Source organism: Rattus norvegicus, chromosome 16 (genome assembly GCF_021556685.1).
Source record: "Rattus norvegicus strain SHRSP/BbbUtx chromosome 16, alternate assembly SHRSP_T2T, whole genome shotgun sequence".
NCBI lineage: Eukaryota > Metazoa > Chordata > Mammalia > Rodentia > Muridae > Rattus > Rattus norvegicus.
In genome coordinates, this window is record NC_141549.1 from 602,164 (window position 1) to 626,272 (window position 24,109).

The following is a 24,109-nucleotide window of genomic DNA, read 5'->3' on the forward strand; positions in this document are numbered from 1 at the left end:
TAGCCTAGTCACCTCTCTACACCCATGATCTTTTTAAAGTGCGGAGAAAGAAGGTTTGGTTTGGTTTGGTTTGATTTGTTTGGTTTGGTTTTCTGAGACATGGTTTCTCTGAATATCCAGAGACTGTCCTGGCAGTCACTCTACAGATGAGGCTGGCCTTGAACTCAGACCCCCCTGCCTCTACCTCCTGAGTGCTGGCATTAATGGCATGCACCACCATGCCCAGTGTGAGAGGGGAGTTTTTAGTTTGGAAAACACAGAAAGTATTTACTGCGCCCCCTCTCTGTGGAGAAGTTGGACAGCCTAAGAAGACATCAAAGTTCAAATTTTCAGAATCACCATCCTTGCCGAATGGGTATTGATTTTGCACCATTGGGAGACCGAGAAATTGTAAGGAAAACATCGTAAATGAGGGGTTGCATGAACATTAAACACTAATGTAGGCAAGGCTAACTCCTGGTGACAGGAAGCAGAGGTGGGAAGTGGCTGCCTGGAGCCAGCGACTTACTGTACGGGGAAAGACGCTAAGCCTTGTGTCCCACTGGTTTCCCCTACAGGCATCTTCTAGTTCAGTTGGATTTTCCACTCCTCAGGATAAACAAGATTCATGAGGACTGTGCCACCTGCATCACAGAACAAGAGAGGCCCACCTTGGAGCACCCAGAGAGCAGTAACTGTAGGTAAGTGATGCTAGTCTCCCAACACCAAGAGTACAACTTTGGCTACCTACCCCAGCCCAGTCCCTTCTGTTCTGTACAGTCATGTCCACAGAGGTCCATGGCCTACAAAACCACAGTGTCCTTTAGAGCGAGCACTCCAGCTCCAGGCTCACAGGTACCTCACCTCTTCAGAAATGACCTGGAGTCTTAGGCATCCCCCCAGCTATAGAGAGGCACACTCTGCTGCTCTTCATCCACCTTGGCTTCAGGAAGCTTGAGGCCATAGGTCAAAGTCTGCCTCCAAGTCAGTTCCTCCTGCAAACTGACTTTGGGCCCCAAGGCACTGGGTGATACTGAGTTCTTCCCCTCTCTCCAGCCCCAGTGACCCTAGGAAAAGTGTTGCTACCAACATTCCTCATGACCACGGTTTGATATTTGCTAGAAGGTCCTCTGCGCATGATGGGAAATAGAATTCTAGGAAGGGGAGGAGAGGAGCTATGATGGGGTGGGGTAGAGGGGTGATCTCTCGGAAAGAGGAAAGCTGAGATGTATGCTAGCACCACAGCACAGGGTAAGACTAGAGACAGTGGATGGGTGGTCTACACACTGCAGGCTTCTTTCTAAAACTTCTGACCTATACCTGGAAGACAAAAGTGTCCCCAAAACTGAACCATAGCATGTGAGGGCTTGGCTTCATCTCCTTCTAGCCATTTCTCCTTCACGGCCTCTCTGCTGTGTCCAGCCTTAGCCAATGCTGTTTGTTTCCCTTAGATGCCCTCCCTTCATTCTAGAAGCAGCATGTTCTAATTTGAATTCTAGCTCAAACTCTAAAGCATTTTAGAGGCCTCCCTGCACCTCTGTGCAGAATGAGTTGTTCCCTCCTCTGTACTCAGAGAACTCTTGGTTCCCCTTCTGCTGCAGCCTTCTGGTTTCTGGCCGTTTCCTTTCCCAAAGGGCAAAACCTGTATCTGGAGAAGGCTCTGTTACACCTGGCACAGCTGGGCATTTAGGAAACACTGTTGAGGGGCTGGGTGTCCTCAATGCATTTGGGGGGCATCTGTGGATGCTGGCATGCTGGTTGGACAAACCCCATCTATATAAGGGCAGCTGATAGCATGTAGGGCAGGACCCTGGGGCTTGGTTTGATCAGCCAGGCTGGGCAGGCACAGAAGAGCAGCCTGGGAAGCAAGAACCTGCCCTACTGAGCCTGTGATATTTACCAGACTGACAGCTTCACAGCCAGAGCAGCCTGGAGACAGGCACTAGCTAGAGAAAGTGGGTCAGCCTGACTCTTCTTCAAGCACCAGGGAGAGCCCTGGGGTTTAGCCATGGCAATGATGGAGACTGAGGCTGTCATTTGCAAGCCTCCAAAGGAAAGGGATTAGTGACTGCTCCAATCTACTAATGTTCTGTGCAACACGGGGTGAGGAGAGCCAGTGGAGATTTTTAAAACCCTGTGCACATTTACATTATGTGTTTATGTGACATGCACATATGTACATCAGTGTGTCTAGATGTGTACGTGAATGCAGGTACACATGTGCATTTTGTATGTGCATGCGTGAGTGCTTCTGTATACACATGTGCATCTGCAAGTACATGTGTATGTGTGAATGCTTGTGTGTTAGTTTGTGCCTATGTGTGTGTGTGTGTGTGTGCGCTGAAAGAACACACATGCCATTCATGCCCACATCATTTGTACAATGAATAAGGAGGAATCCACTACCACCATGTCGAACAGGATCAGGGCAAGATGTAAGCCTAAGGGCACAGGTTCAGCCTGAGTGCAGAATTCACCCTCGACCCCTGCCTCCCTTAGCCTACATTTCTTCATTTGGAAAGCAAGTTGTAGTGTCTATCCTCACAGGGAAGGTGTCTAAGCTGAGGGGTCATGAACATGTTCTATTTTGAATTCCAGCACCCACTCTAGAGGCTTTCCAGGAGCTTCCCGGGTCCTGCCCTCAGAATGACAGTGCACCAGCCGTTGGTAGCAGTGCTCCAATCACGCTCTGCCTGTGAATAGATTCCCAAGCCTCTCCTTGTGTGCATAGCATTCATATTCAGGTTCTCTCTATTTCCAGGGATCCAGAAGTTGATTCCAAAGGGAATGAGAAGCACCGTCTCCCTGGTGGTGGAAGATACTTACATGCACACGACTAGGCTCTAGCAAGTTCTACAACCATAGGCAGCTACCTTCTCTTGGTTGCCTCAGTGATGCAACAAGTCAGTTCTTCTTGTGTGAAGCTCATTTGGAGCAGGCAGAGCAAGAGGCACTGGGCAGATACTGAGGAAAGCATAGGCACTTAGGGCAGGCTCGTGGGAAGCCCCGAAGGGAGACTTTCTACCCCAAAGGTGTCTCTTTCACCTCCTCCTTCACTGACATCCAAAACCTCACCCTCATAGCTGCCGTCTCCTCTCTGAATTATGGGAAAAGTCATTTTCAAATAAAGCTGTGTTCTTCATTTAGAAGCTGAGCCTGCCATGTGGTTCATGCAAACCTCCATGAAGGAAGCTGTCCTGTAACTGGGGAACTTGATGAGTCTTGTGGACAACTGAGTTGATGTTCTTTAGGGAGAGCTGAGTTGATGTTCTTTCTACTTATGCTTGTAGAATGTCTAAACCGTTTCTTTTTAAACTCCCCTTCTCCTCCGACAGTGAGAGCCAAGGAGAGGGTCATTCTCCCTGACTCACAGAGGGACAAGGGCCTCCGCCCCCTTCCTGAATTCTCCGTGGCTTCCCTTCAGAATCCTTTTTCAGCCACATGGGACAATATCCTGCCCCTTCCTAGTTTTGTCTCCTGCCATGCTCACTTCCTCCCCTTGTCCTTAGGCTGAAGCAAATACCGCGTGCTTCTCAGATGAAGCTTCTGGAAGTCTTTCTGCCTCTCTTGGTCAAGAAATATGCATACTAATGGTATATAGATAGTTTTCCTCACAGTGACAAAGTGCTTTATAAAACCAAAATTAAAAAGGAGAGATTTTTGCTCACTATAGCAGAGGTATCAGTCCGTGATCACATGGCCACTTTTGGGGGCTGAGGGCTGGTGCACAGGGATAATATATAGTGGGAGCCTTGGCAGGAAAGCCACTCACCTCATTCCAGCTAGGAAGCAGACAGAGAAGGAACTGAAGATGAGACAGGCCTTTCAAGAGTGCACCTGCAGTGACCTGCTTCTTCCAGTCAGATCTCACCTCCTGGTGGTCCTTGCAGCTTTAGATACAACTACTGAGGGAGAAGGACACCCAGCGTTGTCTGGGTGTCACCAGGACCTTCATGCATGAGCCTTTGGGGTAAGTGTTTATATTCAAACAGTGACAGGCTGGATGTAGACTCTCCTCCAGAGACCTGTGTGGAGAAGGCTTATTTCTCATCCTACTGTGCTACTATTAGGAAGTGGTATAATTTTCAAAATGCGGGGTCTTCTGGAAGAATTCATACCACTGAGTGTGTGTATCGCCCCACTCCCCCGTTCACTTCCTAGCCACCGTGAGGTGAAAAGCTTCCTCTGCCACTCACTCTTGCTGTGAAAACATGAACTGGAATAACCCTTTTCTTTGCTAAACTGATTGTCTAGGGTAATCTGTTATAGTGACAGGCGACTGACGGGCATCCCAGACTCAGCCCCGACTTTGCCCTCCAGGGAGTACAGTTTGCTTGCGCCTGTCTTCCATCCTGTCCCTCTGCTTGGGCCACCTCTGGACACAGGGAACATCAGGGTAAGCCACAGATCCCAAACCCCATCTGTGCTTATGCACTGGAGCCCTGCCAAATCAGGGAAAGGGCCCAAAAGAAGGTTTTTTGAGTGCCAATGTGAACCTGATACTGTGGGGCTTCCCTTGTCCGGGGCACCAAGCAGAGCTGGTTCCCTTGGCGGACTCCATGTCTGCAGAAGATTCAGTTCTGGCATTACAGACAGTACCTTCTGCAAATTCCCATCGGTGACGGGGGCAGTCAATCCTCTCCCCAAAACCTCTTTTCTAATGGTAACAACCTCATTCATGAGGTCTTCCCTTACCACCACATCACCCTCTAAAGGCCCCACCCCTCAGTGGCATTGCACTGTGGGTTGGGGATTAAAATGAACTTGAGAGTAGGGTCATGAACCACAGCAGGTTCCTGCTTGATTTGATTTGGGATTCCTTTAGGACTCTGCTTCATTCGCTCCTATTCCCCTGAACTTTGACTCAGGACAGAGATAGAGAAAGGCTGAAAAATAGAATAAGGGGAAAAATGTAAGAGGGAGATGGGTTAAGGCAGAAAAGGTGGATGGACCTAGAGAAGAGAAGAAAGGTAGAAGGAGAAAGAGTAGAAAGAAGAGGCATTGGTGGAGGCAGAGAGAGCAAGCTTGTGGTGGGGAGGGGTCGAGGCAGGGCAAGCTGCAGACTGTCAGTCTGGCCCAGGCAGCATTGGAAGGCTGGCTGGCCCTGCACTGTCTGCCTCCAGCATGCAGCCCAGCTCACAGCGGTAGCAGCTGGACCAGGCACTTGGCTTTCTCTGCTGAGCCCAAGCCTCTGTCCCTGACCTTAACACAGCTGCAGAACCTTTCTGCCCTTCTGCTGCAGTTTCCAGGCTCCCTGACTGATCTGAGGCCCACAGCCTGAGGAGTGGGCAGTAGTATCCGTTCTCCATGCTTGTTTGTGCCAGGGAAGGAAGCATGTGCCATCAGCTGGGCTTATCCAGAAACCCATTGCATTGGCACAGAGATGAGACATGTGTCTCCTGTGACAGTGTCTTGCCTTCCTAATTAGGGACTTACTGAGGGGTGTGTTGAAATCAGCTGGCATTTCTTGAGCTCAACCAATAGGGAGCTGGTATCTTCCCCTAGGGTAGCATGGCTCAGAGGATCCTGAATCCTACTCTGTTCCTGGTTCATGTATTTTCCTGAATGTTCCCAGCCAGTGGGGACTACCCCATAAGGAGCAGGGTTCTGACAGGATGCACGACTTGTCAGGCAGGGTCAGCTTCTGAAGGGATAGCCAGGCTCCAAGAGGTTTCAGAGTCTGAACTCTACTGCCTTCCAAGTCTGTGGATCAGGGCTAGGGGCTAACTGTGGGTGGGCCTTGGGAGCCAGGTTGGTGGGTGTCAGCCAATTACAATCCCATCCCCCACACTGTGTTGTGGAGACAGTGCCATAAACTTCAGGATGCAGTGTGAGTCAGCTGCATAATCTTTAAAGAGATGAGACTCTTTTTTAATTCTTTCCCCTGAAGGTCTGCTAATGCTTTGTGCTTTCCTAAAGTGGAACCAGAGCCCAGAAGCTTGCTGGGTGGCTGGGGACAGACATGGCCCTGGGACCTAAGGCATGGTCAGAAGTAATTGATGTGGAATGAGATGAGGAAATCATTTCCCTCAATTCCTCCTGACTCTGAAGCTAAGACTCACACTGGTTCATGAGGCAGCAGATGGACCCAATAGGAGTTGCAGGGTGGACCTTGTGGGAGGAAGCCAGGAAGGAGAGGAAGGGAGGGGTGAGAAAACAGAGCTGGAGGTGTCTTATGGGCTGTGAGATTTGGAGTTTTGTAATGTTAGCCAGTCCTTCCCTTGATGGCCTCTATAGAATTCTGATATTTATTACGCACCAGTAGACACTGAGCTCCTTGGTCACAGGCTCAGTCTAGAGAGGTGTCCAGGATCCCTCTAGGAGTAGGAGGTAGTTAAGGGCAGAGATCTGTTGGCTTTTTCAGAGCTTAGAATTAAAAGCTAAACCCATGCCTGCCTAAATAGTTAGGGCCCAAAGGCTTCAGCTGATGTCTGGGTTATAGATGCATGGAAACTGCAGCCAGACCACAGGGCTCGAGGTGACAGGCGCTATGCTAGACCAGCAGGACTAGCCAGGCAGGGAGGAGGCAGACTCTGCCAGGCAGGGGGAAGGCAGAGTCTGGTATGGGGAGATGTCCTTGGCAACAGAATAGTCTGGTGAAGAGACTGAGGCCAGGTCGTCCCTCCCTTTCCAGATGCTTCAGCAGGATGAAGGAAGAAGAAGAGAAAGGGGAGGAGGAAGGAGAGGGGAAAAAGGAAGAGGAAGAGGAGAAAGAAGAGGAAGAGGAGGCAGCAAGGACTAGGGAAAGTTTGAGTGCATGTGTGCTGAAGGAACTGGGTGGGGAAGCTGAGCCAGGGTCAGGTCCCAGGACCAGGTTTCACTGGGGAGAGTCAGGAGACAGGAAGGTGACATCACCCACGGCTAGAATCTATGTGGAGGGAGCTTAGGGGCGGGGGTTGGGGGGAGAGCCTGTGGGCTGGATTTGGATGACTGGCCCAAGTCATTCCTCGCCATTTCCACGTCCCTGCCATGGTCCGTATGAAGCAGAATAGTTTCCATACCTCTTAACTCGGGGCTCAGCTCTGCAGCTTGTTTTGGACAATGGACAAGATACCCAAGTGAAGATCCAGAAAGACTGGAGCAGCCTGCTCTGAAGGGATGAGATTAAATTGAGACTGGAGATGTCTGGCCAATGGGAAGAAGTGATGTTGTGCCAGTCTGTGCCAAGGTCTCCTTTGTTTTTGCTTGTCCACAGCAGCCTTTGCTCCTGAAGTGGTACCAGCCCTGACAAGTGGGTGGGTCTAAGAAGGTGGAGTGGTGAGACCAGGGCTACCCAAGCTGGCCACAGGATATCCAAGTATCCTGATTTGATGAGGACAGTTTCAGTGCCTAAACTGAAGAAGGCCAAAACAGGACACGTGGGTCACCTGACCTACACACCAGCAGCCAGGACTATGGCTGCCAGCTCCACAGATACCATGTTCACAGAGACTACCCTCGCCTCATCAGGAGAAGGCTCCCAAAAGCCTCTCAAACTGGAGAAGCTGCTAAGGGGCAAAGAGGTTCAAGCTCAGCTTATCCCAGATAGGCATCCATGAGAGGAAGACCCATCAGACAGCATCTAAGATACAAGGACCACCATGGGAAGGTAACAGGAGTCCCATCACAGCCAGGTTTTCTTTCAATCTTGTGACTTTGGTAGAAAGACAAGAAGAGACACACAGTATACCCATCCTTTGATACTTTTATGGCTTCTCCTTCCACAGTCTTTTTATTATTGGTGTGTGTGTGTGTGTGTGTGTGTGTGTGTGTAAGATTGTGTGTCTATGTATACACATGTGTTTACAAATGTGTGGGCCTATGTGGAGATCAGAGATTCACATTGAGTGTCATCACAACTATTTGTTTCTGAGACAAGGTCTCTTGCTGAATTTGGAGCTCACTATTGTAGCTAAACTGCTGACTATCAAGACCCCAGAATCCTCCTGTTGCAGCTTTACCAGTACCAGAGTTACAGGCATAAACCACAATCCCTGGCTTAATGTGGACACCAGTTCCCATGCTTGCCCTGCAAGTACTTTACCCACTGAGCCATCTCACCGGCTCCTATCTCTATGCTTGAGATTTGGGTTCTGTTTTTCTGTGCTAGCCTCAGAGCTTGCACAGAGATCTAGTAGCTGGGGAGAAGGCAAGGGACTGTTCTGAGTATACAGAATGCTCAGGGCCATCAGAACACTCTGAGTCTTGTCTTTGGCAGGAGGAGCCATAGTAGACGTAGTATCCAGATCAATGGGAGCTGCTTCCTTGCTCAAACTACTAAGCCAAGCTCATCTCAGATCCCAGACAAGCCTCCTGTAATGGCCTCTGGGCTCCAGGCTTATGTGACAGCAGGACTGTGATCTCTTGTATATTGCTGCCCCAGAGCACCACCAAGCCAGTTCCCTTCCTTCCAGCTCCTCAGTTTACCCCTCTGCACAGTAGAGAGATGTGAACATTCCTTCAAGCTCCGTTTAATACAAGAGTGTGGAAAACACTACGCTTAGCTCCTAATCCCTTTAGAGGGGTGAAGATTTATCAGATTCTAAGATGAGGCTGAGTTTCAAACCCCCACTCCATTGTCTTGGAAGTATGGTGGATAGTAGAGTGTCTGTGTTGGAGCTTATAGCTCCAGTCAGGCTGGGAGGAACATTTCTGATGTGCAGGCTGGGCGACCAAGGCTGCTTGGGCTCCAAATACCCCACTCTTCCTGGTTCATCACTACCTTCACGCTGGCTTCACTGAGCCTGCTCAGACCTCAGCAGTGAGGGAACAGGGAATAAGAGGAGTAAATAAGCCAGGCTGGAGTGGCACACACCTTTAAATCCCAGCATTTGGCAGGGAGAGGGGGTGTAGAGGCAGACAGATCTTTGTAAGTTCGAGGTCAGCCTGGTCTACAGAGTGAGTTCCAGGACAGCTAGGGCTACACAGAGAAACCCTGTCCTGAATAAAACAAAAGGGGGAAGTCATAAATAGGATAGAGCAGACTGAGCTGCAGCTTAGTGAGGGAGAGGAAGAGAGAGAAGAGCAGGGTGTCCACACCCTGTGTCCTACACGAAGAAAGGAGTGTGACATATGGAGAGATCTGGGGTTATTAGAAAGGGCATTGTTTAAGAGTTATAGCCCTGGGTTAGACTGCGGCAGTCATTTCTGGTAGCTTAGATCATGGAAGAAGAACCTCAGCCTTCCATGTTTGGTCCTGCAGGGCCAGGATAAGTTTTCTTCCACACACTATCTCAGAGGTTCAGGCAAGGGAAGGCCCACCTTACTACTGGTTCCACTTGCAACAAGTAGCTTCACGGCCCACCAAGGAAAGAGAGACACCATTAAAGCAAGTCCTCCACTACATTGATTGATGGGTCACCACTTGAATGTCTAAGAGTGACTGACCACAAGGGCAATATGTTCTCCATATGCCTCTAAAGGAGGGGACATCCAATCTAGTATCCCAAAGGAGACCTACCATAGACACAGCATCGACACTTCCTACTACCTATGAAAGTTCGGAGTGCATCCTACAAAAGAGCTCATCACTTCTTAGTTAGCCATGAGCAGTACTGTACCCATTTTCCAGATTCACAAACTAAGGCACAGATTGTCAGATGCCACACAGCCAGAATCCACCTGCGATGAGTTTTGAAGTCCTCTCTGTCTTCTGTCACTGCTCAAGCTCAAGCCATGAAAAAATATGTTTTTACTTATAAGAAATATCAGGTCCCATCTTCTCTGCAAGGATGTCAGAAACACGGTCACTCACAGAATGCTTTCAAGGTGGGACAGCTAGTGCCCTTCTCTAGAGGCAAGTGTTGGAAAGTTGGGAAAGAAGTTCAGCCTTCAGAACAATCAGGCCCGTGTTCTGAGCTCATCACTGCTAGTCTGTCAGGTGAGACCTCGAGCCTTTAGGACAGAGCTGTAGATGTACTCCTGTTCTGGGCATGGCTGATGTAATGTCAGTCCTGGGTCTAGCAGCAGGAGCTAGCATGTGCTTCCTGAGCTCACTGCTCACAGGGCTTTACAACCACTATGAGGACTCCAAGACTGGGCTTGGACTCAGGGGGGCTCCCTAGCTGTGCCTAATGAAAAGCAAGGTTCAGCCACTTTTTGTGTTTCTGGAATATTCCTACCCTAAAACAAGCTGCGGGATGTGAACAGTGTCCAAGCCCAGGAAGAGACTACAGCATTGCACCTTTTAAGACTGATGCTATTGAAACACCCAGACTGACAGCTCCTGGGGTCCCAGCCTCTCCTCTGCTGTTGGCTGGGAAGCTTGATCATCCAGGCCATGCCTCATGCTTGCCACAGTTTAAGGGCCCCTAATAACTTTACACTGGTGGTTTGACTGGCACCCATCTGCATGCCTCCCACAGTACGCCGGCAATCATTTCTGAGGACCAGTTGTAGTTCATGGTGTGTGTGAGTTCAGTGTTGGAAACTGCCAGTCGTGGGAGAACCACTAAAAATAAATGTTCTGCTTCTAGTTTCTCTTACATGCCAAGGGTCTTCCTTGATGGTACTGGCCCAGGGAAAAAAAACATGGCAGATCAAGATTAGATTCAAATAAATTGACTTCTAAGTGACACAATGCTCCTTAGGAGAGGTTTAAATATTTCACGCATGTGGCGGATGCAGATGTCAGCTGGGAGAGAGAGAGATGGGAATCGTACTACCAAGCATTGTAACATCAGAGGAAAGCAAGAAGTCACTGGCTGGTACTGCCCTACCTCTGCCCCTCAGGGGCCTTAGGTGCACAATGAGAACAAAGAGGGTTCCTGGCTCACCTACTGGAATGTTCTGGAAGTTCCTCCAAATCAGTAAGTGTGAATGGAAGCTCCTTCCAGAATTCCCTGGAGTTAAACTACCCGGTATTCATACATCAAATGCTCCGAGTCCTAAGTCCCCAAGTTCCCAGGACCACAGGGGCAGGGCATCCAGGCTAGAGAGAGGACTCAGCCAATCAAACATGTGTCATGCAAGCATTAGGACGTGAGTTTGATCTCCAACACTCAGATAGAAGCCAGGCCCTCTGGTGCCTGCCTGTGAGGCAGAGCTAGGTGAGAACACCAGAGAAGATCCATGACATCAGAGTCTGGTTTCATGTGTGCGTACTCACATGAACACATAGACACAAACATACTAAGGAAAGACAGATGACGGTCCCCTGACTGCCCCCACCTCCTGTGTTTCTCTCCTGGGTCACAGATCTTCTCTGTACGCTGGGAGATGCTCCCAGAGCCTGTACCACCAGGCCACCATGCCTTTGTTACAGTAACTTCCCAGTGAAGTTCCTCCCAAGGGTGATTTCAGATTCAGTTAAAAACCATAGGTCACCTTGGGGCTTGTTCTTGAATGTATCTGCACTGCTGTCTCTAAGAGAAAGCAGCATACACAAAGGAACTGAGGGGTTATCCCTGGTTCATCTACAGTAACTTCCTTCTAGAAGGGTGATAGGATTCACATATGGCTCATACCTAAACATTCATGGCCCAGGTCCCCAGTAAAGCATTATTGAAAGATGATAGACCTTTGACAGGAGTGGGAAGTAACCCTCCCTCATAACAGACGACTGCTGCATTCTTGGAGTGAGGTAGGTCTCCCAGGAGAGAACTAGTTCCCAGGAGAATAGGTTACCCTGAGAAGAGAAGGTTAAAGCCAGGCATGATGGCTCAAGACTGTAATCTTGACAACCAGGAGATTGAGGCAAAGGGACTACCATGAATTTGAGTCTAGCCTTGGGCCTGTGTAGGACGTTCCGAGCCAGTCTGGGGTACAGATTGGAGAAAAAAACTTTCATAAAGGGGATGTGTTGGCTAGCTCGATGTCAATTTGACACAAGCTAGAATTATTTGAGAAGAGGGAACCTCAATTGAGAAAATGCTCCCAAAAAGATTGGATTGGGAAAGCCTGTGGTGCAACTTCTTGATTGGTGGTGGGTGTGGGAGAGTTAGGTTCGCTGTGGGTAGCGCTACCTCTGGTCTGGTGGCCCTGGGTACTATAAGAAAGCAGGCTGAGTAAACCTTGAGGAGCAAGTCAAGAAGCAACCGTCCTTCATGGCCTCTGCCTCTTGCTTTCTGCCTTGAGTTCCTGCCCAGACTTCCCTAGATGACAGGTTATAAACTGAAGCAATCACGACCCCTCACATGTGATCTCCCCACGTTGGTGTTGACTGTGGTGTTTCATCACAGCAATGGATGCCCTAAAACAGGCAGCATGAACACCCATCCCTCCTTTCCCTCCATCTATGGCATCCTATCCCAGCATGTGAGCTGCTGTGCACAGGCTCATGCAATGGATGCAGTTAGAAGCCCTAGAGTTTGCCCTTTGCAGTCACCAATGTCTAGAACCAAACAAACCTCTTTTCTTTGTATGGTACCCAACATGGTAACTTGAAGGATGTGGCTGTGAAGACACAAAAGAGTCTGAGGCAGAGGGATCTGAGGAGCTTCATCCTTCACTCCGGTGTCTTCCTGGGAGTGAGACAGTCTAGCTGAGGCAGTGAGCAACAAGCCCAAGAGTCAGGAAATCTCACCAAGAAGGGAATTTGAGATCAAAATCTGTGATCCAAGCAGGTGCTGTATGTTAGTTCTCAGATGAAGGAGACAGCAAGAGGGAAGCAAGGCACACTTCTTCCCTCTGTAGGAGAGAACCAGTCAGTCCCATGAACGTGTCTCAAAGTGTGTGTGAGGTCTTTTTTTCAGCAAGTTTTACTCTTGGGGGCAAGGCATTTTAATGTAGTTTGTTTAATGTCTGAAAAATGAACTGATTACAGGGGATGACGAATTTTGTTAGAAACAATTTGTGATGGCATGAAACTCTCTGGATCTTTTCAAAGCCCCTGATCCTCGTGAAGGGTGGTCCTGAGCAGATCCTGACCCCTGCTCTAGTCTCTCCTTCACCAACTTTCCACTCTGACCTCCCACAAGGTATGGATGACAGTAAGCCCATAGCACACAGGTTGGGGGAAAGGAGCATGCAAAATAGAGGTTTGATCAGTGACTGACACATCTGAGGAGTCACAGGCCAGCCCTCCTCAAGACTACATGGTCAGGAGTGTTGGAGCCCAGCCTGACTTAACACTATCTTCAATAGGCACTGAAAACTACCACATCGAATGTAGTCCTGAGACCCCAGGATGAAAAATGGAGATAAGGAAGGAGAGAGAGAAAAAATGGCAGACAAGCATGTCTGAAGGTTCTTTTCAAACACTGTACATGCAGCAAAGACTATAAAAATGGTAATAGGAAGGCAGGAGAAAAAGGGTGGCTTCTAAAAGAATAACATATTTTATACCTTGAAATTGTCACACATTTATACAATTTATAGTCATCCTATCTCTCCTCACCATCTCTCCCCAATTCCCCTGGTGCCCTTACCTCACCTTCCTCTAAACTTCATACCCTCTTTTTATTTTTGTTTTTAAGAACCCAGAGTTCAATTTGTGCTGCCCGTGTACAGATTAGTGTGAGGCCAGCCACTGGAGCTTGAGCAACCTACCTGTGGCCATCAGGGATAGCTTTTATCAGGTGCTCATGAGAATTCTTTAAAGGGATAAAGAGAACCAAGGAGGGTCAAGAGAAAATGCCTAATGGCCAGCTAAGAGACTGTTGTCAGCATCCTCCAGGGAAAATGCTGGTGACTCTGTGACAGGGAGATGAGGAAGACAGACAGGTGTGGAGCATACTCTAGACATCTAAGTGACAAAATTGGCTAATGGACAGGTGAGGTGCATGCTGGGAAGGAGGAGGTGGAGAACAGGACACTGGGTCGGGCTTCATGGGGAATTGCAACAGGTAATTAACCCCCCACCATGTCCTTCTCAACAAAACCCACAACTCCTTACACAAGTACACAAACAACCAAGTTAAACATTTGGTCTGGTCCTCACATTTGCGATTTTAGTGATGGCTTAGTGTTTTGTGTGCACACAGTGAGGATAATAGTTTTGAGCTTTTGAGAAAGCACCGAGTCTTTAGTGTGTGTCCCAAATGTCCTTGTCCATTGCACGCAATTCCCCATTTACAGTCCTGAATGGGGTCTGAAGTCTTAGGCATGACCCTGGGATCCACACTAATGGACTCTACTGTTTTTTTCCCTGCAGACCCTGGTTAAAACCATGGCCATACTGCTGTCCTGGAGCAGGGTGCAGAGTAGCATTATGGGAGTCTTTGTTTTTTCAGGTCCATAGAAAATGGAAAGTGAAATTGTTCTTAGGGCCAGAGGGGACACACAGGGAAATGAAGAAGAGCTAAAAGCAATGTTGGGCTGGGGGAATAGGAGCCACAGAGGGTGAATCAAACGGTGTGTGTACTTTCCTTGCATATGATTTCAATGTTCTACAGGCAAAGTTTCTTTCTGATGAGTGGGATTAGTATGCATGGTGCACACCCATCAGTGACAAAATTAAGTAACCTTGATGCAGGTACAAAAAATTAAAGTATTTACCTCTAATAGTTACAATTACTGTCTAAAGGGTCCCTGGTCCATCTCATGTGTGCGTAGTTCCAAGTATCACTATGTGTTTCTGTAGTTCCGAATATCCCTATGTGTTTCCATAGTTCCAAGTATCCCTATGTGTTTTTGTGGTAAATTCATGCTTACATTTCTTTTAAAAATGTTTTTTCATACTTTAAGTTTTCTGAAATCAGAACGTACCTACTAGCTGTTTCAATGTGTATGCTAAAATATCAGGTCACTAGTGGGTCTTAAATACCACTGTCAGCAGAAAGGAGATGTATATACCTGTATAAATAGGTGTGTGTGTGTATAATTTGGTCTCTTGCTACCTCTGCTTAACATTGCATCACAATTCCTTGCACATACCTTGAAATGGGTACACTTTTCCAGAGTACATAATATTCCAGTGTGGTGACCTCCTTCAAAAGGACCATGTCACAGTCCTTCATCCCCGTGACAAAATTCCTGGAAAATGATAGTTAAAAGAAGGAAAGGTTTATTTTGGTAGGGGTTTAAAAGGTTCGGTCCATGGCTACTTGGCTCAGTACTTGGGCCCCATGGTGGTAGAGAACATGATGCAAGAAGGTCAAGGAAGTGTGACCACCTCCTGGTGGTCAGAGCAAGAGTCTTGTCTCCCAGTGACCCCACTCCTGGCAGTTCTAACTGGAATACCAGCAAAGGCCAGGGACAAAGCCTTCCAAATGGACATTTGGCACCACTTAATTTCCAAACAATAATGTGGAACTCAATTCTTCCCTCACTGAGAAACAACTTCTCAAACATGTCGTACCAATGAACGAAGCTACTCCCGTGTCATGGAGTAACCTGGTAGCATCATACCACCTCTGAAAACGGAGTTTCTGTGTGTGCAGGCAGGTTCAACTGTGTGTATGTGTGGGGGCCAGTATGGTTTCTCTTCTGGTTAAAATCACAGGCCCTACTGGGATTGGCCTGCACTTAAAGTCTACTGAGAGTGATGCCTTGGGTTTCCAGTCAGACCACAAGAAGGAAGGGATACTGAGGTTTGACCTGGGCCTATGGAGGGACCAGATGTCCTGAGATTCCCACTTGTATCCCCAGCTGAGCTCTTGAAGGGACCGCAGCCAATTGGCACTGGGGTCCCAGCTCCCCTCTCAGAAACTCCTGCAGCGAGGACACAGCTCTGTAGCCTGCGCCGTCATCCTTGAGTGGCCCTGCATCTTAGACCAGGTGCATCTTTTGACCAATAGGTCTTACACGGAAAGTCACGCTTTCCGGGAGACAGAACCGTGGCCAGCTGCTGGGATTCCCATGCTGCACTTCAGTGAGAGCTGCAGGCAGGCGGCCAACCCAGTGGGGTTTTCATCTCAGAACCAAAGGATGTTAGAGGTGGAAAGGGATTTGGGGGTCAGAGGCATGATGTTTCTTTTCCTTTAAACCTCTGTGCCTTGAATAAAATAAGCACTCCTCAAATATTTGTTGTACGATGGGTCTCCAAAAGGGCTGAGCGTGGCAGCTTAGAAAGGTGGAAATCAAAGGGCTTTGATGCTGGTAAAGAACATCACCTGACCCAGACACATCTGCTTCTTGTAAATAGTGTGGGATTCGAATGACAGAGGAAGTAAAAATGGAGCAATAGTGACATCAGTCACCGCCACCCACATCCTCCAGAGGGTTAGATCCAAAGTGACTTCCACACTCGCTGGAACACTTTCCCCAGACAGTGGCGCCATTGTGGAGTGGGAAGGGGATGCTGTGGAGCCTTTGGAAGGTCAGGATTGGCCAGAGTGAGCAGACCCTCTCGGTGAGCCTTTGAGGTTATCACCAGTCTCCAGTTCCTTTTCAACCATCTCTGCTCCCTGCCTCACCATGGTGCCAGCCTCTGTGCACACTCCTGCTGCCACTATGAAGGCCGTCACAGACTGCTTCCTCAGCAGGATAGACTGAAACACTGGGAGAAGAGGCACAGTAAATCTTCCCTCAAGTTATATCTTTCAGGTGATGGAGTCACAAGGACACAAGCAGAGACAAGTATCCTCTTGGGGAACAAGTTCATCCAGTGGACAAATGCTTTAACACAGTATGTGTGACTTTCTGAAGGCCCCAGGATCTGGGAACAGGTCTCTTCTCTTGGGATTCACTAGAGAACAACAGTCAAGCATCCATGCCCTGTGGAACAGGAGAAGGGAGAATTAAAAGCATGTGGGGAGAATGGGGGGGCACTGAGGTCCTTCACCTACAAACAGGTCTGTAGACTCAACTTCTCCAGACCAAACCAAGAGAAGGGAAGTGTTGAGGTAACCTTTCTTTGCATTGTGTGAAAGTGTATTTCTGTATATTCAATTGCTAATTCTGTGCCAGCAAGAAAAGCTGACTAGCACAACAAGTTCCCCATAAGTGCCTGTGGCCCAGAATTCCCTTCTCTACTGTCCTCCAAGTATGTTATGCTCCTGAAGGACATCGATGAGCTGCAGCATGAAGCCTTTAAGAATGACTTTGTTGCCTTGGATTTTATTTGCATGTTTTTATTTTGGCTTTTTTTTAATTCAACATTTTAATAGGTTATACTTTCATCTTGGGCTGTCCAGTGGGGCTCCTTGGGTGAATGTTGCAGAAGATGGATAACACTTTGAGATGCTGTGGAGGACCAACATGCTACCTCACCCTTATGATGCAACACCCCTCCCTTCACCCAGTTCACATTCTCCCCACCTCACACTTGCTCACCCGCACAGGCTGTGAGCAGGGTTCAGGAATCCACATCTAAGGCTAAGAATGAAGTTGGGTAGGCCTTAATGTCAGTTCTCTCTAGTGTGTTCCTAGATCTACAGGGTACCCCTGTTCTTTCTGGGGGAGTCTCTCCTTCCTTCTGATATTATAGTCATCTGCAAAGGATTTTCCCTCTACCATGCCAACCAGCAAGGGCAAGACTTGGTAGTGGTGGCAATAACAGCAATTCGGGAGCTCGTTTGCATATCATTAGCCTTACAAGGCCTGCCCTCACCACCATTCCTCCCAGCTTCATAGACACTTTAGGAGGTGTGAAGACAGGTATGATACTCATGCTGGAAGTGAGGAGTTTTAGGATCAGGAAATTCATGACATGTTCAGGATGCTGCCGGAACTAAATGGTCCAACCAGACCCCTGCATCCCTGCCCCGATGCCAACCTGAACACCTTTTGGTTCACCTTGCAGCCAAAGACAATGTTCAGGACATGAAGTAAAGGGAAGACCACAAGAAAGGTCCTGGAGGAGGGGTCAGGATAGGTCCTTCGAGGTGATGAAAGAGACCTGGGTACATGGAAACCTGGAAAGTTGGGGATGCAAGGCCAGAAGTCCAGAAAATTTCCCATGGGTGAGTGCTCTCCCTTGTCCTGCTGGGATTCTGTGAGGCATCTGCGGTGACCTTCTGTGGCTCCTGGCAGCCATGACAGAGGACTGTGTCTAGATTCTTTCCAGTCAGCAGCTCCACTTGCTCTCTAAAGGATCAGGAGCAGTGAGCAGAGAAGCATCCAGGGGCCTGCAACCTGCTCAGTCCTCCACTGTGTCTGGTTCCACCTCATCCGGGGACTCTGAGCTGCAGAGGTGGCAGAGCAGCTGATGCCCTTTGAAGTTGCTACTAAGCTGGGAGAATCTGAGGCTGTTTTGAGTGACAGCTGTAGAATCCAGCTGATTGAGTGACGGACTCGCTCAACCAAAAATAAGCGCTGTTATGTTTGGGAAATCCTCCCAAACCCAAACGGTGCGGATATCCGTTTGAGATACCACTTGTGGGAGAAAGAGCGGCGTTCTAGTCTGCAGTACACAGCTCTGCCAGGAAAAGCTATTAGCAGCATGGTTCCACTAATGGAGGCAGTGGCTCCATCAGAAGGAGGTGGTAATCTTCATTTATTCTGCACATATCCACGGAAGTGGAATTACTGAGTTAATGATTAAGGGTGCTTTTGATAATTCCCAGTATGCATTACCAAAATGATTGAAAGTTGACGTGTATCCATCTTCCGGCCCACCAGCACACTGCAAAGAGTGTTCCGTTCTCTGCACTCACACCAACACTAAGTACTGCCACCACCCCCTGGGTAAATAAAAAACAAAAATGTGTTCTATCTCAATGCCCACTTGTTTATTATCAGTGACAACAAATCTCTCGCTGCGTGCCTTTTGTGACTATGGGCTCTCATTCTCCAAGGTTTTGTTTTGTTTTGTTTGTTTGTTTGTTTATCGGTGTGCTCACATATGATTTGAAGACGAGCCTTACCTCACTGACGTTGACCACATATTTGCATTTGCTGTGAGGATTCCCAAGGGATATTATGTTCCTCTGCCTCTCCTTCTCCTTCTTTGGCTCTGCTCCTGAGTGGATGCCTGGGTCTCCGCTCACATGCAATGTCCCGTGAAATTCCTGAGAGCCTTCCAGACCATATGCTCGGGGCGCTGCAGTCCCACGGCAGACACGCTGCAGCTCCTTCTCCCCTGCCTTCGCCACCATCTGTGAATGGCTCTGTCCTGATGGGCAGAGCTGTGACTGTGGGGAGGAGATGCCCACAAGGGCAGAGGGCTGCATGAGCAAGCTCCACACTTCAGAAGAAGACAATGAAATCACCCTTCTTTGTTCTGGAGGGAAGTTGGGGATCTGTGGTTTGCTGAAAATGGCTGTTCCTAAACACACCTCCAAGTCAAGCCAAAATTCTATAATTTTATAGTAGTGGGGGTACAGGGCAAGAGAGATGTATTCCCATGATGGAACTTTGGTGTGAGCTCCCATCCAGTGACAGACATCTCTCACCTGTCATACCTGTCAGTGGGGACAGACACCCAACCTGCCTTCCCCCACCTCTTTGTCTGGATGCTGCCAGATTACCCTTCAGGGCAGATTTGGGGGCTTCATGTCTCCTACACTCCTCAGTTACCTGCAAGGGTGCCTTTCTGGGGAGAAGGCACTTTCTTGAGCCACTTGCCAGGAACTAGTGATGAGTACAATTTTGCTAACCTCAGAGCCCACAGTCTGCAGACAGGAAGGATCTCTCTGTTCCCAGCCAATCCTCTGTAGCTTGCTAGGTCAGGGTTTGGCGCAGGGCCAAAGGCTGCCACCACCTGTTTTTGTTGTTGTTTGCCCTTCTTTGCATAAAAATGAGTTGGCTGCCTACCATCTCTTTGTTTAAGTAACATCCAAGCTGCAACTGTGCTGTGGGGAGACGCTATAGCACAAAGGGTGTGGCCTGACACGAAACAGTCACTACCTGCTTCAGAGTAGGAAAGCTTTAGCGACACTGTTCTAGAATGATGCTTGCAAAGGCGGGTACCCGGTATAGTCTTCCTCAGACTAAGGAGAGACAATGACCAGACATAGTATTTCTGGACGACAGAATGGATTCCGGGTAAACATGCCATATGCCAAAGATGTACTTACTCACTCTATGAGACCTGGGTTCTTTCCTGGTGATATTCTTTTGGCTTCTATGAAATAATGGGGATGGTAGGCTTGTAGGTGGATGTGTATGTGAACATGCCTCTGTGTGTGTGTGTGTGTGTGTGTGTGTGTGTGTGTGTGTGTGTGTGAACATGCCTCTGTGTGTGTGTTCATGTGTGTGTGTGTTCACGTGTGTATCTGCACATATGTGTGGGCACATGCCTGTGGAAGGAGGGAAGCAGAAGAAACTGTAGGCCCCATTCCTCATGCATCGGTTTGCTTCTGTTTGTGTTTGTTTGCTCTTGCTGTCACTGCCTTTTCAGAGCGTGAATACGAAGTGCTTGCCACCACAACTGGCTCTTGGTGAAATATGGTTTATGGGTTGAACCTAGGTCCTTCTGATTGCGAGGCAAACAAGCACCTTCCCAACAGAACCAGTTTCCCAGACTGCTTATAGCTGTTTGGAAAATATTTTAAAATGTAGCCCATTTGTGGCTACATTTTATTCACACCAAGAGTCAGCTTTTGTATTGAGTTTTGTTACATTTACTTATTTGTTATTGACTGATTTCCTGGGGGGCCAAAGTGTGACAAAGTGCATATGGAGGTCAGTCAGCAAATTGACAGAATTGGTTCTCTCCTTCTACTATGCTGGTCCAGGAGGTTGAGCTTAGGTTGTCTGACTTGGTAGGAAGTGCCTTTACCCACTAATCCATCATTTTTTTTAACCAGCAATATCATCACATTCTTGTTCATGCATTCATTCATTCACTCCTGAACTTTCTTGCTAAGCACTAAAGACCATGTGTTACCTAGAGGACCTCAGACTCTGGTCAGAAGATTGACTTCATTCTCAAAACCTCCTGAGGAGCCCTAAAGAGCTTTTGCTCATCTTGAATATATCTTTTCGTGAGAAAAACCAATGCATAGTCAGAACTGTTAAGATGTACTGACTTAACAATGTATCCAATGCACAGCCCACTATATGTTAGCATACATATTTTTCATTTAGAATAGATGCTTTTCAAAATAGACAGCAAAAAGTAGTGAGAGGGGTGACATGATACTTTTGCAATTATCTGGGTCAGTGGGAGATGGCTGGATTTGTCTATCTGCCCTTCCTTCCTACTCTCTTGAAGTTTACAAAGAACCCTTTGCCTCACTCAGGGATTCAAGCATTGTCTTTTAGACACTGTTGGTCTTCTGCTTTGATATTACACCAAACACAGCAAGCGGAACACGGGGCCACGGCAACAAACTTGCAGCCCCTGATGAAGTCAACACTGGGGTTCCATCTTGTAGCCTAGATCTACCTGTACACAATGTTGGATTAAGATGCAGTAGTTGCTCACTAGCCACAAGGAACTTTCACAAGACCGATGTGTTTAATTATTAGATACCAAATAATCACATTCATTTCTTCCACCAGTGATGATACCAGGACACCCATTAAGTATTGGGAAATGTTCAAATTCATAGGTATGTGAGCATGAGTTGTTCAAGTTCCCACTTCATGGAGTTCTGTGCGTTTTGGTGTTGGCAGCCTACCTTCTGTTGTTCTCCTCCAAGGGACAGGCTCCACCCATTCCCCTTTGAGTAAGTGTCTCTGGATACCCCATCTGCATAGGGTTACTTTGACTTCACTCAGGCTTTTGAATGGATGTCCTATGCAAATGTTGGTTGCTTCAATCGGACACTCGGTCTCATAATTTCCTTTCCTTGAGCCAAACATTGCTCTGCAGGAAAGCACAGAAAGATTTTAATCCAGATTCCCTCCTAGTACGTGACACATAGTGAAAAGATATGTGCTCCAGGGTGCTGACTAGAACAAAAATTTGTTCTGCTCATCAAGGACACATCTTTTACACTATGGGTACAGCAGGGCACAGTGACTGCAGGTGCAGGCTATAGTCAACATTTCCATTCCTGGTCCAGCACCACTGTTGTGTTTGTGCCATCAGAACAAATGGCACATCTTGCCCTGGCAACATTATGTAGGTCATTTGACCTCATGGACTTCTTGAAAGGACTCACAACTGCACTTTGGAAACTTCTGTCTTTGTGAGAGATATACACGGACAATTCTTACCATTGAGTTATTCACTCACTATTGAATATTGGAAGTTTGACAGTGAAAACCTGTGTCAGGATGAAACAAATGCTACCACTTTTTTCTTGCAGTAAGATATGTATAACATGAAATGCACCATTTCAACCATTTAGGTCTTAGGTACATTCACAGAAACGTGAAAACACTGCCACCCTCCATCTCTCAGTGTCATCATTTTCCCAAAGAGAAACCCTGAACCCCTGAAATGGCACTAGACTGCTCATCCCTGCAGCCTAGGGAGCTTCTGTCATTTCTATTGTGGTGTCTGACTGCACCTCACTCTCAGAGGATCAGGTTCAAATTGTGACTGGCTAGCTGTGCTGGGTTTGTTTTTCTTAGCATAAGGCTTTCAAGGTTCACCTTGAAAAGGTGACAGTTGGGGGCAAGACTTCCTTCCTTTTATGGCTTACTAATATTCCATCATGTGACTTTATTACATCATATCCTTCTCTCCATCGTGGATATTTGGGTTATTTTTTATTATTTGGCTATTATGCATTAAAATGTTTATTATTATTATTATTATTATTATTATTATTATTATTATTTCGTTATTATTGCAAAGCCTCGTCTATCTTTCCGATTGGTTCCTGATTATTCTTTTTTTTGCTTGGCAGTCTGTCACTAGATGCTTTCGGGCCTTCTGCTTCAGCATACCTCACTCACTCCCAACCCACTATGGAGAACATCTGCCTGAAGTATACTCACTACTCAGGCCCGATGCCCCTGTCTCCCTGCATCCTTCCCATGCTATCTACATTCTCACCAACCTGAAACAGACTCAGCAACAGCTGCACTGTTTGCTCCATCCCCACAGCTCTCCATTGATACACTGTTTCTATCACTTAGAGTCCTGAACATGGCCTCACCTCAACCTGTTAAATCCAATGCTTGCATGTGTTCACGTTGGCAGTTCAGCTCGATAAAGACAGAGAGGTCTCTGTGTAGCACAAAGGTGTCTGGGAGAGGTTTCCCAACGCTTAGAGATCTCATTAGACCACTGTGGATGCCACAGTCTCCAGACACCATCGTTATCAATCATTTAGGGATTTTATTATGGCATACACTGTTTCACCCAGCCTTCTGGCTGTTACTCTACAGCATCCAGTACATTGAGCCTTGAACGAGAAGTGGGTAAATTGGACCTTCCCTGCAGAGAAACTGCTGCATGTTCTGTGAGACAGAAGAAGACAAATTTCACTATGCGTGTGCTTCTCAGCGAGCTCCGGGAAAGCAGCCCACAGCAGGCAGCGTGACTCTTCACCGCTTTCTGCTCCACACCCCTGGATGCTAGGGGGAAGAGCTCCGCACACCCTTGCATGGTGAGAAACAGGAGTGTGAGACAGTAAGATAGTAGAAATGATTGACCTGCCTTGTAGCGGCTTCACCCCGTCCCCCAGGTCTATGCTGGCAACCTCCTACTGTATACAGAGCTGCAGTGTCTCATTTTGAGAAGGACTTCTCCAAGGAGAGATTTGTAGAGAGGTATAATCCTCCTCCTCATTTACAAACAAGTTCCAGAGAGGTTAGGTCTCTCAGTCAAAGTCACACAGCTCACGAATTCATTTGTGTCCATATCTCTGGACATCAACTCTAGTGGCTTTTCTTATTGTGAAAAATAGATGACAATCATACCTTGCCTAAGATGACAAACTAGCACAGTGTCCTGGTCCTGTTTCAGACAACTACCTACTACTACCAACAAGGGGAACCCAAGGAATGAAGCATTTCCTAGGTGTGTAGAAACAAACACTGTGGCATTCAATGCTAAGAGGAAAATTGTCATCTCCCTGCTGTGTAATCACAGATCAGGACTAGAAAGGTTATGAAAATATATGGGTTGTGCATGTACATGCACATGTGTCATGAAAACAGGAGGAAGTGTTGGTTCTGGAGAGACTGCTCAGTGGTTACTCTTATACAGAACCTAGGTTTGGTTCTCAGCACCTACATGGTGGTTTACCTCTGGCTGCAACTCCAGTTTCAAGGGATCTCATGCCCTCTTCTGTCCTCTGCTGACACCAGGCATACATGTGATGTATGTAATACATGCATACAGGCAGACACATACATAAAATAAAAATAAACAAGTCTTTGGAAAAGAAAAGCAGGAGAGTGTTTGGTGGGACGGAGATGACAATGTGGGGGTGGGGGAGCTGCAGGGTAGTGGAAGCAAATAACCAAGGCACAGCGATGTGTCTCT

At 47.7% G+C, this 24,109-nt stretch overlaps 1 protein-coding gene across 10 annotated transcripts in view; it reads left to right on the forward strand.

Moving 5' to 3' along the window:
• The window catches only part of LOC134482310 (uncharacterized), a 445,899-nt gene that overhangs the window by 374,224 nt on the left and 47,566 nt on the right, over positions 1–24,109 (forward strand). For 3 of the 10 annotated variants that reach the window (XR_015639603.1, XM_087589282.1, XM_087589283.1), the window contains 3 exons: positions 558–680; positions 4,234–4,375; positions 15,983–18,498. Coding sequence is in view for 5 of the 10 variants with exons in the window: in XM_087589282.1 (XP_087445408.1) it covers positions 558–680; positions 4,234–4,375; positions 15,983–16,024 (307 nt within the window). In the remaining 5 variants the exon portion in view is untranslated. Of the gene's footprint in view, positions 1–557; positions 681–2,740; positions 3,129–4,233; positions 4,376–15,982; positions 18,499–23,007; positions 24,005–24,109 lie in introns of those variants that run through there. The other 7 variants (XR_015639606.1, XM_087589284.1, XM_087589285.1 and 4 more) reach the window with 4 other exon arrangements.